Genomic DNA, 19637 nt, shown 5'->3' with positions numbered 1-19637 from the left:
TCTCGAACGTTACAAAAATAAACATCTGAGGACATTATTTTAAATCCGTTTTCTATCCAGCACCTGACCATTGGCTGTGCATATTTCCCCTTTTCCAGACATCACATGGCGGTTGCACCACAACTTTTAATTCAGACCGTTGATATTTATTTGTAGACATGATACACTACACAGAACAATAACATTGTTACATACAGAAACTTTAATTGTTCATATCTTCATTAAAATCACAATGAGTGTCTGAATGATAGCCCCCCAAAAAAGCCTATGGGCAATATTTAACATCCGCAAAATGGCACTAAACTCACAATATTATGAGTACTGTAGAATTTCAGTGCAGTTTCATAGCTGTAAGTGCTGCCCTCGGTCTATGTTAAAATGTAGGACCCCCCCCAAATAAATTAAAACAAATAAACAGGCAATAAATATCTTCCAATACAATGCATTACTTAAGGCATACTCTACTTTAGACAACTCTGGGGTGAGAGTGAGTGTGATCAGAGAGTGTAAACTTGTGATCACAATGACAGGGGAAGCTAATGCTTAGCGCTCAGACAAAGCAGGGATACATTTCCATTGCTATTTGGATGATGCATCCTTGAAAATAGACAAAGCATTTTTCCACTTCTTGCCTAGTGGACACAGTGTTCCCTGTTTCGCACCATCCTAAAACAGCAGGTATTTTCATTATTTTGGATTGACCCGTTTGTGCTTGATTTGTGTGTATTCAAACTGAAGTCAATCCCTCATATCATTCATTGCACTACAGTGGAATGCACTGGATAACCAAGCACCCAAAGAAATACAGTAAATAACATTTACCTCATCCATCCCTTGCTTTACATATAGTGCGCTATACACAGTCTTGGATCATTAGACATGAGGAGCAATTTCCAATTTGAAGCGTTCCATAGTGCATTCTGTGTGTGTGCGCCATGTGTACTGTGCCTGTGTGATTGCACAGACTGTGTCAGTAGCAGTGAGAGAAGCACAACGTGGCGCTACAGCCTACTTCTGGAAGCACTATAGGAGGACATGGGCTGCTGTGTGTACAGGCGGACATTTTGCCCAACCACTATCATTAGTGTACTGGTAATATCCCTGCTCAGGAACTCAGAAGGACACGTTCTCCATTTCAACTGGTATATTCATACAATATTTTAACACCATCTCATGTTAAATTATGGCTGTTATGCCCATGAAAGTGTTTTTTTTTGTTGGACACTATTATACAAATACATTGTTTTTTTAAATGGCCTTTTGGCACAACTACAGTACCTACAACCACTGGGTGCCAGGACTAGGAAATGGTAGTATAGTATGGCCTTTTGGCACAACTACAGTACCCACAACCACTGGGTGCCAGGACTAGGAAATGGTAGTATAGTATGGCAGGTACAGTAATGGTTAGCACATTAATCCTATTGAGCATATTGGAAAATGTGCTTTCATACAACAGTTCAAAGCAATTTACACGACAAAATAAAAAGATAAGATTAGAAGTACAATAGACAAGTGAAGACAGCATAGTGAAATCAATGAGTATACGTATAAGCAGGATGACCCAATATACAATTATATTGAGGGGTAACAAACCATTTAGTGTTACAGAAATATCCACTAAAATAAGTTATCATTTTCATGTGGACAGTAGTAGAATGGCACTAAATACACATTGGCTTCACCATACAGTATCGGACCTAGCCTGGTCCCAGATCAGTTTGTACCATCTTGCCAGCTCCTATGGTCATCGTCATGCCAAACAATGTGCAAGACAGCACAAACAGATCTGGAACCAGGCTTTGTGACCTTTGAATCCCATATCTTTTCTCTACGTTAAGTACTGCACAAGAAAATGACCAGATCTAATTGGCGCTAGGGTGAAGTCGCAGTAGACTGGTCCCAGATCTGTTTGTGCCGTCTTACCTTGACCATACTTCAGTTTGTCAAGAGAGCACCAGACAGATCTGGGACCAGGCTAAGGATGCAGTGGGTTAAGTTGAGAGCCTAACCCCCCCCCTCCCCAGTTACTGTATTGGTAAGGGTGTTTATCTAAGTGGCACAGTGAGCAACATGCAAAGCTGTTCTCAAGTCATATATCAAAGTTTTTAAATGGGAAAAGTTATTCTGACGTCTTTGTATGAGAATTCAAATATCATCATGTGAAACACGTATCACGACAACAGGAAGAGAGAAAATATGATCAGAAAAGATAAGAGGAGCGAGAAGTCAGACTGCTGCAAATCCACTCAACTCAAAACTCACTTTGCATTTTAACTTGTGAGATGGCTGCTTTGGGAACATAAAATAAATATTCGGGATTCCTCTGTTCGTTGCTGTATCTCCTTAAATATTCTAAAAGATTTGATATTAGACACACTCAGACAGCTCTTCAATCAAATGTTTGTCCTTTTTCCACGCTCACAGTACATTCCCTGTTGATCCCTCCATACAGTGACAGCAACAAAGACTTTCAGGAGGTCAAAAAAAAAGAGTTTAAGACGACATAATCCTCAAGTGACCATCTTCGAAACATTGCCATCTCACACAAGGTCAGCATTTGAGACCTTTCCATTGCCATCCATGTAATATTCCAAGATGAGACAAGGGAGAGCTGCTTCTGAATACTACTCAGACATAAAGACCCTATAACGTAACAGACAAACGTATGCACAAGTCCTACCATAGGAGGAACCAGTTACTCTCAGTAAATTTGTTCTGCATTTTCACCCTTTTCAAATCCACACTAATTCCAATACACCTATTCTTCTGTCCCGTCCCCACAATCATTTAAACTCCTCCTCTTCCTTGTTGCTGCCCTGGTGGCAGGGGCGGGAGCATCTGTCATGGGAGGGGCTACTGGATGTGGCAGGCTGAGGAGGAGGTGGCTTGGCAGCACATGCAGGTGGGGTTGACTGATTTGGGAGGGATCAGATCCAGATCCTCGTCGTCAGGGATCTCGTCTAGCCGGTAACCGTCCTTCAGAAGCTGGATGTTGAGGTCCTGGTTGATCTGCTGCGGGGGACAGAGTGGACAAAACATGATCATTTCCCAATCGTAATACAGTGCGTTCGGAAAGTATTCAGACCCCTCGACTTTCTCCAAATGTTGTTACGTTACAGTCGTACTCTGAAATGGATGACCATGTCCCCCCTCATTAATCTACACACAATACCCCATAAGGACAAAGCAAAAACAGGTTTCTAGAGATGTAAAAAAATATATATATATTTTTAAATCTTTTTTTTTACATGTCAGATTTACATAAGTATTCAGAGCCTTTACTCAGTACTTTCTTGAAACACCTTTGGCAGCGATTACAGCTCAATTCTTCTTGGGTATGACGCTACAAGCTTGGCACAACTGTATTTGGGGAATTTCTTCTCTGCAGATCCTCTCAAGCTCTGTCAGGTTGGAAGGGGAGCGTCACAGCACAGATTTTCAGGTCTCTCCAAAGATGTTTGATCGGGTTCAAGTCCAGGCTCTGGCTGGGCCACTCAAGGACATTGAGACTTGTCCCGAAGCCACTCCTCTGTTGTCTTGGCTGTGTGCTTAGGGTCATTGTCCTGTTGGAAGGTAAACCTTCACCCCAGTCTGAGGTCCTGAGTACTCTGGAGCAGGTTTTCATCAATCATCTCTCTGCAATTTGCTTCATTCATCTTTCCCTCAATCCTGACTAGTCTCCCAGTCCCTGCAGCTGAAAAACATCCCCACAGGATGATGCTGCCACCCCGCTTCACCATAGGGATGGTGCCAGGTTTCCTCCAGCCATGACGTTTAGCATTCAGGTCAAAGTGTTCAATCTTGGTTTGATCTAACCAGAGAATGTTGTTTCTCTTGGTCAGAGTTCTTTAGGTGCGTTTTGGCAAACTCCAAGCGGGCTGTCATGTGACTTTTAGTGAGGAGTGGCTTCCGTCTGGCCACTATCATAAAGGCCTGATTGGTGGAGTGCTGCAGAGATGGATTTTCTTTCTTGAAGGATCTTCCATCTCCACAGAGGAACTCTGGAGCTCTATCTTGCAGGCCTTTCTAATCGACCTGGCCCGGGTATCCTGGAAGGATATTGATCTCATCCCGTCAGTAGAGGATGCCTGGATATTTTTTTTAAATGCCTTCCTAACCATCTTAAATAAACATGCCCCATTCAAGAAATTTAGAACCAGGAACAGATATAGCCCTTGGTTCTCCCCAGACCTGACTGCCCTTAACCAACACAAAAACATCCTATGGCGTTCTGCATTAGCATCGAACAGCCCCCGTGATATGCAGCTATTCAGGGAAGCTAGAAACCGTTATACACAGGCAGTTAGAAAAGTCAAGGCTATCTTTTTCAAGCAGAAATTTGCTTCCTGCAACTCTAACTCAAAAAAGTTCTGGGACACTTTAAAGTCCATGGAGAATAAGAACACCTCCTCCCAGCTGCCCACTGCACTGAAGATAGGAAACACTGTCACCACTGATAAATCCACCATAATTGAGAATTTCAATAAGCATTTTTCTACGGCTGGCCATGCTTTCCACCTGGCTACTCCTACCCTGGTCAACAGCACTGCACCCCCAACAGCAACTCGCCCAAGCCTTCCCCATTTCTCCTTCTCCCAAATCCATTCAGCTGATGTTCTGAAAGAGCTGAAAAATCTGGACCCCTACAAATCAGCCGGGCTAGACAATCTGGACCCTTTCTTTCTAAAATTATCTGCCGAAATAGTTGCCACCCCTATTACTAGCCTGTTCAACCTCTCTTTCGTGTCGTCTGAGATTCCCAAAGATTGGAAAGCAGCTGCGGTCATCCCCCTCTTCAAAGGGGGGGGACACTCTTGACCCAAACTGCTACAGACCTATATCTATCCTACCATGCCTTTCTAAGGTCTTCGAAAGCCAAGTCAACAAACAGATTACCGACCATTTCGAATCTCACCATACCTTCTCTGCTATGCAATCTGGTTTCAGAGCTGGTCATGGGTGCACCTCAGCCACGCTCAAGGTCCTAAACGATATCTTAACCGCCATCGATAAGAAACATTACTGTGCAGCCGTATTCATTGATCTGGCCAAGGCTTTCGATTCTGTCAACCACCACATCCTCATTGGCAGACTCGACAGCCTTGGTTTCTCAAATGATTGCCTCGCCTGGTTCACCAACTACTTCTCTGATAAGAGTTCAGTGTGTCAAATCGGAGGGTCTGCTGTCCGGACCTCTGGCAGTCTATGGGGGTGCCACAGGGTTCAATTCTTGGACCGACTCTCTTCTCTGTATACATCAATGAGGTCGCTCTTGCTGCTGGTGAGTCCCTGATCCACCTCTACGCAGACGACACCATTCTGTATACTTCCGGCCCTTCTTTGGACACTATGTTAACAACCCTCCAGGCAAGCTTCAATGCCGTACAACTCTCCTTCCGTGGCCTCCAATTGCTCTTAAATACAAGTAAAACTAAATGCATGCTCTTCAACCGATCGCTACCTGCACCTACCCGCCTGTCCAACATCACTACTCTGGACGGCTCTGACTTAGAATACGTGGACAACTACAAATACTTAGGTGTCTGGTTAGACTGTAAACTCTCCTTCCAGACCCATATCAAACATCTCCAATCCAAAGTTAAATCTAGAATTGGCTTCCTATTTCGCAACAAAGCATCCTTCACTCATGCTGCCAAACATACCCTTGTAAAACTGACCATCCTACCAATCCTCGACTTTGGCGATATCATTTACAAAATAGCCTCCAATACCCTACTCAACAAATTGGATGCAGTCTATCACAGTGCAATCCGTTTTGTCACCAAAGCCCCATATACTACCCACCATTGCGACCTGTACGCTCTCGTTGGCTGGCCCTCGCTTCATACTCGTCGCCAAACCCACTGGCTCCATGTCATCTACAAGACCCTGCTAGGTAAAGTCCCCCCTTATCTCAGCTCGCTGGTCACCATAGCATCTCCCACCTGTAGCACACGCTCCAGCAGGTATCTCTCTCTAGTCACCCCCAAAACCAATTCTTTCTTTGGCCGCCTCTCCTTCCAGTTCTCTGCTGCCAATGACTGGAACGAACTACAAAAATCTCTGAAACTGGAAACACTTATCTCCCTCACTAGCTTTAAGCACCAACTGTCAGAGCATCTTACAGATTACTGCACCTGTACATAGCCCACCTATAATTTAGCCCAAACAACTACCTCTTTCCCAACTGTATTTAATTTATTTATTTATTTTGCTCCTTTGCACCCCATTATTTTTATTTCTACTTTGCACATTCTTCCATTGCAAAACTACCATTCCAGTGTTTTACTTGCTATATTGTATTTATTTGCCACCTTGGCCTTTTTGCCTTTACCTCCCTTCTCACCTGATTTGCTCACATTGTATATAGACTTGTTTATACTGTATTATTGACTGTATGTTTGTTTTACTCCATGTGTAACTCTGTGTCGTTGTATCTGTCGAACTGTTTTGCTTTATCTTGGCCAGGTCGCAATTGTAAATGAGAACTTGTTCTCAACTTGCCTACCTGGTTAAATAAAGGTGAAATAAAATAAAATAAAAAAAAATCTGTAACCATTAGGATCTCGGTCACCTCCTTGACCAATGCCCTTCTCCCCCAATTGCTCAGTTTGGCCGGGTGGTCAACTCTCGGAAGAGTCTTGGTGGTTCCAAACTTTTTTCCATTTAAGAATTATGGAGGCCACGGTGTTACTGGGGACCTTCAATAATGCAGAAATGTGTTGGTACGATTCCCAAGATATGTTCCTTGACTCGGAGCTCTACGGGCAAGTCCTTCGACCTCATGGCTTGGTATTTGCTCTGACATGTACTGTCAACTGTGGGACCTTATATAGACAGGTGTGTGCCTTTCCAAATTATGTCCAATCAATTTAAATTTACCAAGTGGACTCCAATCAAGTTGTAGAAACATCAAGGATGATCAATGGAAACAGGAAGCACCTGAGCTCAATTTCAAGTCTCATAGCCAAGGGTCTGAATACTTGCGTAAAGTAGGTATCTGTTTTTTATTTGTAATGAATTTGCTAAAATTTCTAAAAACCTGTTTTCATTTTGTCATTATGGAGTATTGTGTGTATTGTATTCTTTTATTTTTTCCCCTAATCAATTTTACAATAAGGCTGTAACGTAACAAAATGTGGAAAAAGTCTAGTGTTCTGAATACTTTCCGAATAGACTGTAATAAAGAGCCACACACGTTATTATTGATTTGAAATATCACAATGTTTTAGGTAAAACATAAGCGAGTACAGAAATGCTATGGGTCGTGCTAGTGCTAGTCATTGTATCGTCGCAGACATAACACCAAGTAAAACTCAAGTGAGACAAAAATAAAATGACTACTTAAACACATATAGACAAACACATGGATAGAAATGTATGGATAAATCACGACTGACGGAAACGCCATAGTTATACATTTACAAAAGTGAATGGTGATCAGAGACAGGTTATAGGATAGAAGCTATGGGAATTGACATACGCAGGGAAGTGACATGACAGGTTATGCAGTGCTTATGACAGCTTGACATTAGCTGTATGTAGTGCATAGATACCTGGTCCCTCAGACATCTCACCTCGGCTGAGGAGTATCCAGACGAAGAGTATCTGGACATGTCAAAGTCATCATCACTGAAACAAGAAGAGATGGTTAGTCTGACACCTAGACCTCCCAAACACCAGGATGTAACACAAACATTGATAGGGACAGTAAAAAAAAAGTTAAGTAAATAAATAAAACAATATTGTGCTATGGAGCTTACATTTCTAGATAATAAAAAAAGGGAACTGTAAACTCATTTCGGGACACTTTTGAAAACATTGCTCAGCATTTCAGTGTGTTCCCTTCCAGAAAATGATTTATGAAAACCAAAAACACAGTGTTTATATTCTACATCTCCAGGCATCTCCCTAGTAGATAATTAGGCACCATGAGGAGCTGACATTTCAGCAGGATTGATTTATTCTAACAGAGACAACCAGCAGAGACAATCTGGAACGTTCCATTGATCCTGACTCCAGGAATGATTGGTCCTTTTCTTAATGAGGCTGAACTCTATCAGACATGCCTAAAGACAATAAACACACATGTACTTTCATACATGTGGGTTTTTTTGTGTGTGTTTTCAAGTAAGGGCACATGACATAATACAAAATTGTGTGTGTGACAGAGAACAACTATGGCAGTGCAATTGAGTGCAAGTGTGAGAGGAGAGAGAGAGAGCAAGATGTCGTCGTTGTGATGGGTGCCAAAAAGCGCAAATCAGCAGATGAAGGTCATGGAAAAACAACACAGGGTACAGGACCCATGTATTTGTTCCAAATGGCACCCTATTCCCTTCATAGTGCACTACTTTTGACCAGGGACCTAGTCAAAAGCAGAACACTATGAAGGGAAAAGGGCAGAAACGGGTGCCATTTGGGACGCATCCCATCTGTATCACACGCTGGGCAGGGAGCACTGAAGGAGGGAGGACACTGAGCCTCTTTTCCCGGCGGTCCAAATCCCAAACCCCCTAATCCGGCACCCTGGGAGAGGATTTTCCCTAAATTTGGGAATGACTCTGCCTGCTTGCCGAGAGAGGGAGGCTAGGAGCGGAGCTGTAACAGCCAACAAACAGTTACACTTTTCCTGCTTACCCCGAGTCAGATCACCGTTTTCTGGTATGTGCTACTCTTTCAGCCTGTATTGAATAGTAGAAGTAGTTAGTCCCCTACGCACTGTGACTGAGCTTTGAAAGGCTGAAGGCGGAGGTCTGGAACAAGTCTGTTGGAAGCCAGTGTCAGAGAGAAAGAGAGTAGACATCGGCAAGATGGATCTCTTCTTCTCACCCTTTTGAAATCCCATTCAGAGAAATATTACATTCATCATTACCTGTCTGTATCCAGCGCTACCAGGGGCTTCTCATCTGGGCTGGTCTGGTCTAAAGAGGAGTAGCCTTTGTTTGGCACCACCAACCTAAAGGAAAGTAGAAGAAAAGACACAAAACGTGTGAAAATGTCATGGGGATCCTCAAAGTAACATTTTCAAGTTTTCAATAAAAAAGGGCAATATATATCCCAAAATCGTAAACTTGAACGTTAGGTCAGTTCCAGTTATGTGGCGCCAAAATGAAGATATTCTGGTTCCTGCGTTTCTCCAATCTCTTGAATGCAACAGATCTGTGGCTAAATCTGGGCCAAATCTGGAATATCATAAAATGGCACGAACCAGCCTCCTCCTCAGCAGCAGCTGTTAGTCACAGCAGGGGTTAGTATTCTCCTAGCCTGGTTAGAGCGCTTTTGGCTAAATCGCCATCCTCCAATCTAATGGGTGCTGCCCATAATCTGGGGCTCTGGGTGTAGGGGGAGCTGCTTTCACATCTCTGCTAATCCACCGAGGGACTAGGATTACAGACAAAGGGAAGGGCACCTGTTACTGGGTTTGACTGAACCAGGCCCATACGCTTATCAACTAGAGTCAGTCTGAATTTAGCATTCACACAGACTCCCATTTCTAAAGTCCCTGTTTAGTTATGAATGGTTCATATTTTGAGTTTTAAAATGTTAATGTGTTTGTGTATTTCTGATAGAAAACATCTACCAGAAAGTCTTAAATGCCAAGACCACTTTTCCATCTGTTCACCCAGAAATCAAAGCCTTTACCTATGGCTAAATTTTAAAGATGGAAAATACAGACTCCGCTTTCATTTGACACCCAATTTGATATGACCTATTAAGTTCACGTTGGTGCTCATTGGTCCTTTTCCATGGAAATGCCACAAAATAATAACATGGTGAGGAAACCATCAAGTTTGAGCTTGTTACCGTGTTCTGGCCATGACGTTGTTCTTCTTGGGTTGCTGGTTGACGGGGCTACCCACGGTGCCATTTTTTACTGATACCTTCCTGGCCAGCTCTCTCTGTTTCTCTGCCAATCACAGGAGATAACATCATAGTTAGAAACAATTAACAAACAAGGCAACAGTAAACATGTAGTCCCCCATGGACGATGCAGCACCCAACCGTGGGCCAATCGAGACAGCGCATGTGACTAACACATTTCAGCTCATTTCTTCAGCTCCTGCCTTGGGTGTAATTTGAGCAAATCCTGGATCTCTACTGCAAGACGCGTCATTCACCTAGGTTTCTTCAAAATCGGACCAGGGCTGTCTAAGATATCATGTGTCACTAACATATGAACGAACAAAGAGAGAGAGCTCCAAAGTCCCCGCTCCGATTTCATCGTGAGCGACAATGAGGGAAAGTGTCACCCCCTCCATTCCCATTGTCTTCCAACAGGTAGTGTCATTCCTAGCGAACACACAGTCCTCAGCATAGTCGTCACCACTATTTTATGCAAGACAATGCCCCAAAACCCTTTTCCACAATGTATTCAAATTGTTCATCTGATTTGCTTTCTTTAGTGGGCCTAAAATAAAACATGTTGCTTTCAGGTCCATCACTACCTTCTACCTGAAAATGACTAAAAACAAAATGTTAGTAGGCAACCGTACTGCAACATTGGTTGTGCTGACTTATGGAACACTGTGGTCATTTATAACTCATAGCCCTACTGGAGGGGCATGTGGGGTTTATAATGTAAACTTTGGGCTTGACTTTTATGGGACTTCCACACTGTCGTCTGTGTGCTTGGAATTCCTCTGCGGTCCGTCCAGTAGTGAATAAGCAGGCTCCAAAGACGATGATTGTGATGCAAAGCTTAATTAGCATCAACATGACACTTCATTTATTTAATCTCTGAAGCACAGTGCTGCTGACCAACTGAGTACATGAGAGGGAGATAGGGTTATGGGATTGGAAGCGGTGATCTCAAAGCCCTTTCAAAGTTCCTGCCCTGGGTTACGTTGAGTAACTTCAGCCTGTTACTGCTAGCAAGGGCAGAATGGCTATTGGGTATTGGCCTTAGGCAATATACCCCAAACAACCACAGAAATGCTCAGGGATATAAAAAACACACTAAAGCTTTATTAGGCTATATTGTGGAAACCGTTTAATACAGTGCATTCGGAAAGTATTGAAACCCCTCGACTTTGTCTACATTTTGTTAGGTTACAGCCTTATTCTAAAATGTATTACATTATTTCTCACCAATCTACACACAATTCTCCAAAATGACAAAGTGAAAATAAGTTTAGACATTTATGCTAATTAATAAAAAATAAAAAAAAACGTTATTTACATAATTATTCTGTGTCACAGGAAGGCCCCAAAACATTGTCAAAGACGCCAGTCATCCAAGTCATAGACTGTTCTCTGTGCTACCACAGAAAGCGGTATCGGAGCGCCAAGTCTAGGTCCAAAAGGCTCCTTAACAGCTTCTAACCTCAAGACATAAGACTGCTAAACAAATTTATCAAATGGCCACTTGGACTATTTACATTGACACTCCACTCCCCCCTTGTTTTTACACTGCTGCTACTCGCTGTTTATGATCTATGCATAGTCACTTTACCCCTACCTACATGTACAAATTACCTCGACTAACCTGTACCCCAGCTAGAGTTGCAAAGGGTCGGAAAATTTCTGGTAAATTTCCCAGAAATGTTCCATGGGAAGATAAGCCCGGGAATTTGGGGAATTTTGCTTAAATTAATGTTTTAAAAGTTATCTTATAACAGTGAAGGCAATTCTAGGTCTTGTGGCATATTTTGGTTAACCTATCCCAAATTCAATGGAATTACAAGCCTCTGCATGCACAGTGCATTCTTCCATCACATGTGCAGCTGATTCTCAATATCTAGCACTAATGAGATGCTATTGAGCCCACACTACTACACTGTCTGAGCCAAGGACTATATGCTTTCTGGTATGTTTTGATTACAATACTGGGTGGGGTGAATATATTTAATATGACATGCATGATTTGTTGTTTACTAGTAAATAGTAGCCTACAGAAAAGTGTGTTTAAATCATTTATAACTTGTTAATTTCGGCTAGTTAGTTTTTTCTACCATGTGGGTTTTAGCTTGTTTGAACCTGCTAACTGAGGAGTGTTAATTCACCTGTTTCCATACATGTTTCATTTTAAAACATTTATCTTACAAAAGGGGTTATTTAATCTAACTGCTTAACTATTTATCTGGAATTGGAATTGTTTTTTTACTCATTTTCTTCTTATCTTTACACAAAAATGCCATGGGCACTATCTGATGTGTGGAGAATTTTCACTGCAGCCAATGTAGAATGAAAAGCTGTGTACATTTGCAAATACTGTGCCAAATTATATGTTGGACCACAGAAGGTATTTGCACTGGTGACAGACAATGCTGCGAATATGAAGGCTGCTTGGTCTAAAGTGGAGGAGTCCTACCCTCACATCACACCCATTGGCAGTGCTGCTCATGCACTGAATCTGCTCCTCAAGGTTATCATGGCACTGAAAACTGTCGATACACTCTACGAGCGAGGCAAGGAAATGGTTAGGTATGGGAAGGGTCATCAAGTTATAGCAATCGTCGACCTCACCAAGCAAAGTGAGAAGAATAAGAGCACCACATTGAAGCTGCCCAGCAACACCCATTGGGGTGGTGTTGTCGTAATGTTTGCCAGTCTCCTGGTGGGGAAGGAGTCTCTCCAAGAAATGGCTATATCACAGTCTGCCGATATGGACAGCCCCATCAAGAGGATCCTCCTGGATGATGTATTTTGGGAGAGAGTGGTAAGCAACCTAAAACCTATGGCAGTAGACATTGCACAGATTGAGGGAGACGATGCCATCCTGTCTGATGTTCAGACACTGCTTGTAAGAGGAGAAATCCGTACTGCCCTGCCCACTTCACTGTTGCTCCAAGCAGAGGAAACTGCAATTCTGAAATGCATCAAAAAGCGTGAAGACTTCTGTCTGAAGCCCATACACGCCACAGCATACATGTTAGACACCAAGTATGTTTGCAAGAGCATCCTGTCTGGTGCAGAGATCAACAAGGCCTATGGTGTCATCACTATCGTGTCTCGCCACCTTGGACATTGGGGAGGTCCAGGGAGAAGACATGGAAGCCTGAGAGGAAGACAACCAAAGCTTTAGTTCCTAAATTCATTTTACATATGTACAGTTGAAGTCGAAAGTTCACATACACCTTATCAAAATACTTTAAACTCAGTTTCACAATTCCTGACATTAAATCCTAAAACATTCCCTGTCTTAGGTCAGTTAGGATCACCACTTTATTTTATGTGAAATGTCAGAATAATAGTGGAGATAATAGTGGTGAGAATCATTCCCTGTGGGTCAGAAGTTTACATAAACAATTTAAAAGCAATAATAATTGAGTGTAACTGGGTCAAATGTTGCAGGTAGCCTTCCACAAGCTTCCCACAGTAAGTTGGGTGAATTTTGGCCCATTCCTCCTGACAGAGCTGGTGTAACTGAGGTTTGTAGGCCTCCTTGCTCGCACACGCTTTTTCAGTTCTGCCCACAAATTATCTATAGGATTGAGATCAGGGCTTTGTGATGGCGACTCAAATACCTTGACTTTGTTGTCCTTAAGCCATTTTGCCACAACTTTGGAAGTATGCTTGGGGTCATTGTCCAATGTTGCTTCAATATATCCACATCATTTTCCATCCTCATGATGCCATCTGTTTTGTGAAGTGCACCAGTCTCTCCTGCAGCAAAGCACCCCCACAACATGATGCTGCAACCCCCGTGCTTCACGGTTGGGATGGTGTTCTTTGGCTTGCAAGCCTCCCCCTTTTTCCTCCAAACATAACGATGGTCATTATGGCCAAACAGTTCTATTTGTTTAACAGACCAGAGGACATTTCTCCAAAAAGTATGATCTTTGTCCCCATGTGCAGTTGCAAACCGTAGTTTGGCTTTTTTATGGCGGTTTTGGAGCAGTGGCTTCTTCCTTGCTGAGCGGCCTTTCAGGTTATGTTGATATAGGACTCATTTTACTGTACATGTAAATACTTTTGTACCCGTTTCCTCCAGCATCTTCGCACGGTCCTTTGCTGTTGTTCTGGAGTTGAATGGCCCTTTTCGCACCAAAGTGCGTTCATCTCTAGGAGACAGAACACGTCTCCTTCCTGAGCGTGGTCCCATGGTGTTTATGCTTGCATACTATTGTTTGTACAAATGAACGTGGTACCTTCAGGCGTTCGGAAATTGCTCCCAAGGATGAACCAGACTTGTGGAGGTCTACAATTTGGAGGTATTGACTGATTCCTTTTGATTTACCCATGATATCAAGCAAAAAGGCACTGAGTTTGAAGGTATGCCTTGAAATACATCCACAGGTACACCTCCAATGGACTTAAATTATGTCAATTAGCCAATCAGAAACTTCTAAAGCCATGACATTTTCTGGAATTTTCCAAGCTGTTCAAAGGCAGTCAACTTAGTGTATGTAACCGTCTGACCCACCGGAATTGTGATACAGTGAATTATAAGTGAAATAATCTGTCTGTAAACAATTGTTGGAAAAAATGACTTGTGTCATGCACAAAGGAGATGTCCTAACAGACTTACCAAAACTATAGTATGTTAACAATACATTGTGGAGTGGTTTAAAAACGAGTGTTAATGATCCCAACATAAGTGTATGTAAACTTCCAACTGTAGGTCAAATAGAGGAGAGGCTTTATCTGTTTTTTGAGACCATGTTTGCTGTTTATTTGAGCAATATGAGATGGAAGGAAGTTCTATGCAATTAGGGCTCTATATAATACTGTACGCTATCTTGAATTGGTTTTGGGGACTGTGAAAAGAACCCTGGTGATGTGTCTGGCGGGATAAGTGTGTGTCAGAGCTGTGTGTAAGTTGACTTGCAAAGAAGTTGGGGTTTAACACATTAATGTTTCTAAAAAATACATAAAAAAGAAGTGATGCAGTCAGTCTCTCCTCAACTCTTAGCCAAGAGACACTGGCATGCATAGTACTTATATCAGCCGTCTGATTACAGTTAAGAGCAAAACGTGCCACTCTGTTCTGGGCCAGCTGCAGCTTAACTAGGTCTTTCTACACAAATGTCATGAAGTAAAAGCATAGACACCTTAATAGAGAAGGTCAAATTTACCCAGTAAAATACTACTTGAGTAAAAGTCTAAGTATTTTTGGTTCTAAACATACTTCAGTGTCAATCATTTCAAATTCCTTATATTAAACAAAGCAGACGGCACCATTTTTTGTTTTTAAAATATACAGATAGCCAGGGGCACACTTCAGCAATTAAATATCATTTTAAAACAATTCATTTGTGTTTAGTGAGTCTGCCAGATCAGAGGCAGTAGGGATGACCACGTGTTCTCTTGATAAATGTGTGAATTGGAATATTTTCCTGTCCTGCTAAGCATTCAAAATATAACGAGGACTTTTGGATGTCAGGGAAAATGTAGGAAGTAAAAATAACATTTTCTTTAGGAATGTAGTGAAGTAAAAGTAGTCAAATTTAAAAAGTAGGCCTCCCGGGTGGCGCAGTGGTCTAGGGCACTGCATCGCAGTGCTAGCTGTGCCACCAGAGACTCTGGGTTCGCGCCCAGGCTCTGTCAGCCGGCCGCAACCAGGAGGTCCGTGGGGCGACGCACAATTGGCATAGCGTCGTCCAGGTTAGGGAGGGTTTGGCCGGTAGGGATATCCTCGTCTCATCGCTCACTAGCGACTCCGGTGGCGGGCCGGGCGCAGTGCACGCTAACCAGGTCACCAGGTGCACAGTGTTTCCTCCGACACATTGGTCCGGCTGGCTTCCGGGTTGAACGCGCAGTATGTTAAGAAGCAGTGCGGCTTGTTGGGTTGTGTATCGGAGGACGCTTTCGACCTTAGTCTCTCCCGAGCCTGTACGGGAGTTGTAGCGATGAGACAAGATTGTAGTTACTAACAAATTGTATACCATGAAATTGGGGAGAAAAAGGGGGTAAAATTCCCCCCAATTAAAAAATATATATATATATATATATATATATATATATATATATATATATATATATATATAAGATACCCCGAAAAAACAACTTCAGTAGAAATACTTGAATGTACTACTTTACGCACAGGTGCATCCTGTTTCCATTGATCATCCTTAAGATGTTTCTACAACTTGGAGTCCGCATATTGGAGATGATTTGGAAAGGCACACCTGTGTGTGAATTTGAATAGTTGAAAGTGCATGTCAGAGCAAAAACCAAGCCATGAGGTCAAAGGAATTGTCCGTAGAACTCTGAGACAGGATTGTGTCGAGGCACAGATCTGGGGATCTGCAGCATTGAACGTCCCCAAGAACACAGTAGCCTCCTCCATCATTCTTAAATGTAAGAAGTTTGGAACCAAGTACTCAATGGTCACGCTGACGAGTTCCTCTATGGAGATGGGAGAACTTTCCAGAAGGACAACCATCTCTGCAGCACTCCACCAATCAGGCCTTGGTAAAGTGGCCAGATGGAAGCCAATCCTCATTTAAATGCACATGACAGACAGCTCACTTGGAGTTTGCCAAAAGGCACCTGAAGGACTCTAACCATGAGAAAAAGATTCTCTGGTCTGATGAAACCAAGATTGAACTATTTGGCCTGAATGCAAAGTCTGGAGGAAACCTTGAACCATCCCTACGGTGAAGCATGGTGTTGGCAGCATCATGCAGTGGGGATGTTTTTCAGCTGCAGCGACTGGGAGACTAGTCATGACCGAGGGAAAGATGACTGGAGGAGAGTACAGAGCGATCCTTGATGAAAACCTGCTCCAGAGCACTCAGGACCTCAGACTGGGGCGAAGGTTCACCTTCCAACAGGACAACGACCCCAAGCCCACAGGCGAGACAACCAGGAGAGCCTTGGGGACAAGTCTCTGAATGTCCTTGAGTGGCCCAGCCAGAGTCCGGAATTGAACCTGATCAAACATCTTTGGAGAGACCTGAAAATAGATAAGCAGTGACGCTCCCCATCCAGAATGGAAGAAACTCCCCAAATACAGGTGTGCCAAGCTTGTAGCATCATACCCAAGAAGACTCGAGGCTGTAATCGCTGCCAAAGGTGCTTCAACAAAGTACTCAGTAAAGGGTCTGAATACTTATGTAAATGTGATATTGTTTTATTTGTAAGAAATTTGCAAGAATTTCTAAAAACCTGTTTTTGCTTTGTCATTGTGGGGTAGTGCGAGTAGATTGATGAGGAGAAAAAAACAATTTAATCAATTTTAGAATAAGGCTGTAACGTAACTAAATGTAGAAGTCCAGGGGTCTGAATACTTTCCGAATTCACTATCTTGCTTATGACTCTCAGTCAGTAACTCAAACCTATTTTGATAGCTCTAGGCCTATGTCAATAAAAAAAATGCAAAACATGGTAAAGGTGTAATGTTACAAAGATGCATGCCAAAGAAGAAACATCACTTTAGTGCATCTGACTGAACCTGCCTTTCTGCATGTCGCTGTGCTATAAAGCCTATCGTAAATATTTATTGTGCTTACGCAAAGAACACAGCATCGCTCCAAAAATAGATGAACTACTGAATGAGAATAACACCGTTGACTCATTAATACATTCTGTCTGGTGGATATGTGGTGTAGGGATGTTATATGATGTACCATTTTATCTTTAGCTCATTTAGTACAAACATAGTTCTATCTTTTGTTTTAGATCTAATGTGGGTGCTTTGGTGTCTTTGGACCCCAGGACGAGGCAGCAGCTAATGGGGATCCCTAATAAATACATTAACCAATTGCTATAGCTGATTCACTCAGTTTGATAGAATGCCATCAATTTATGCATTTGCTCAAATGCCACAGCTGGTGGTTGTATGTTGTTATATATTGACTGACAGACTGAATGAATGATTTATTCATTTATAGACAGAGAGATGGTCTTATTGAAGGCCACCGTGTGTTAGTAGAACACAGACACATTGATGATGTATAGAAAATGAGGAGTGGAGATCATATTATAAGGCTCACCTATTTTCACTTGCAGTGGGGAGGGCTTGTAGTTCATGGCCACCGTTTCCCCTTCTCTAGTATCGGAGTCGGCCTCGGAGGTGGAGGATGCTGCTGGGTCCTGCTGCAGAACAAAAAAGGATGATTAGCTTTCCCAGGTTTGATATTGTCATTTTCTATCAAATGTGTTCAACTTTTTCCCCCACCTTTATGTAACCAGGTAGGCCAACTGAGAATAAGTTCTCATTTACAACTGCAACCTGGCCAAGATAAAGCAAAGCAGTGTGACAAAAAAATAACAGAGTTACACGTGGGATAAACTAAAGTACAGTCAACTTTCAAGATTCACTGTGGTTGTTTTACATTTGACCTCTGGCACAAATCAGCTTCCATAAGCGACAGTCATATTTTCAATTCCAAAACTAGGCAGACTTCAGCTCAACTTCACAACCGGTGAAAAGATTTGTTTTATTTGACCATGCCCAAAAGGCCTTTTCCAGCCCCTTGAACACCTTCTTCCCCTCATCTATGGCGTTCTACTTATATTTTACTGTTTAGTTAGCCTCTGCTTCCAGGCTTCGCTCACGTAAGGTGAAAGCCTGTGACAGAGACTACTGTTAAGTGTGTGCCTGCTTGTGACTCTATTCTTGGTCAGTTTCCACTGCCAGAGCATTCTACTTGTGAGACTGGGCCAGTGAGGATGTCTGTGAGTGACGTCACTCGGGGGCCGTGGGAGAACAGAGGGGGTTCCTATTGGATGGGAGTGTGTCCCAAATGGAACCCTATGTAGTGCACTACTTGTGACCAGGCTCTGGTCACAAGTAGTGCACTATAAAGGTAAAAGGGTGCCGTTTGGGACACAATCAAGAGCTGCTGGATGGTGGAAGGTCTGGCTGGCTGGTCTGCCTACTCCATTCACAGAGCCCTGCATTATGTTCACCACAAGCCTGTCACAGCCAGCAAAGTAGGCCGGAGCAGAGATCCCACAAGGGCAGCCTGAAAGAACACTGCATTCTCTCCAGGGAACTGCCTGGCTGCCGTGGTGAAACAACAGACCACTAACAAGCAGTACAGCAGGCAGAGCATGAAACTACTATACAGCACCTAGTGAACATATCCAGTATAGAGTCCCTCTCTTGCAGTTTACCCATTCTGCTGACTTCAATTTTATAAGCATAGTTGATTAAATTTAAACACGTACTGTGTAGTCTACACTGTAGACAGACCTAAGTGTCATTACGTAATAGCCTATATTTATATTTGTAATTTAGCAGACACTCATCCAGAGCCACTAACACACACACACACTTATTTCACTCCCAGAACAAGTGTTAAATAACAGACTCAGAGCTTTTCCCCCTGTATAGTACAATTCATACCAGCACTGGACACAAACAACAGCTTCATCCGGTGAAATATTGTTCATTAAGCTGACCGAATAAATCAAAAGTGACAACGTGGTGCTAACAGAGCACAGGGAGATGGGAAAGTACAACAATGAGCTATTCCCACTGTAACAGCCTGCAAACATCAGGCTATTTTTGTTCTGCGACAAAGACCCATTATTTTCTTTATGAGGTTTTCCAAACACCAGCTTTTCCTTCTACCCATTCAGAGTCACACCTTAGCTCACACAATAGAGCTCTGAGCAGCTGGAGAAAAAAAAAATCAGATTTAAGTTATCTCCACTCACAATAGATAAAGTGTGGATGATGTATCAAGTTATGGAATTATGTTCTCCTTGAGGTTTTTAATCTAGTATGGATGCATGTA

General features: G+C 42.6%; 1 protein-coding gene across 5 annotated transcripts in view; it reads right to left on the bottom strand.

Annotated features, from left to right (window-relative positions):
• Window positions 1-121: 121 nt before the first annotated feature.
• The window catches only part of LOC124003689 (protein FAM219A), a 22440-nt gene continuing 2924 nt past the window's right edge, over window positions 122-19637 (bottom strand). For 2 of the 5 annotated variants that reach the window (XM_046312205.1, XM_046312209.1), the window contains exons 2-6: window positions 17886-17988; window positions 9811-9913; window positions 8879-8962; window positions 7560-7635; window positions 122-3015 (exon numbers count right to left, since the gene is read on the bottom strand). In XM_046312205.1, coding sequence (XP_046168161.1) covers window positions 2857-3015; window positions 7560-7635; window positions 8879-8962; window positions 9811-9913; window positions 17886-17988 — 525 coding nt within the window. In that variant the 3' untranslated portion in view covers window positions 122-2856. The remainder of the gene's footprint in view (window positions 3016-7559; window positions 7636-8878; window positions 8963-9810; window positions 9914-17885; window positions 17989-19637) is intronic. The other 3 variants (XM_046312206.1, XM_046312208.1, XM_046312207.1) reach the window with 3 other exon arrangements.

Source organism: Oncorhynchus gorbuscha, linkage group LG18 (assembly GCF_021184085.1).
Source record: "Oncorhynchus gorbuscha isolate QuinsamMale2020 ecotype Even-year linkage group LG18, OgorEven_v1.0, whole genome shotgun sequence".
NCBI classification, from domain to species: domain Eukaryota; kingdom Metazoa; phylum Chordata; class Actinopteri; order Salmoniformes; family Salmonidae; genus Oncorhynchus; species Oncorhynchus gorbuscha.
The sequence above is the reverse complement of the archived record's forward strand: the minus strand, read 5'-3'. Positions and strand labels throughout refer to the sequence as shown.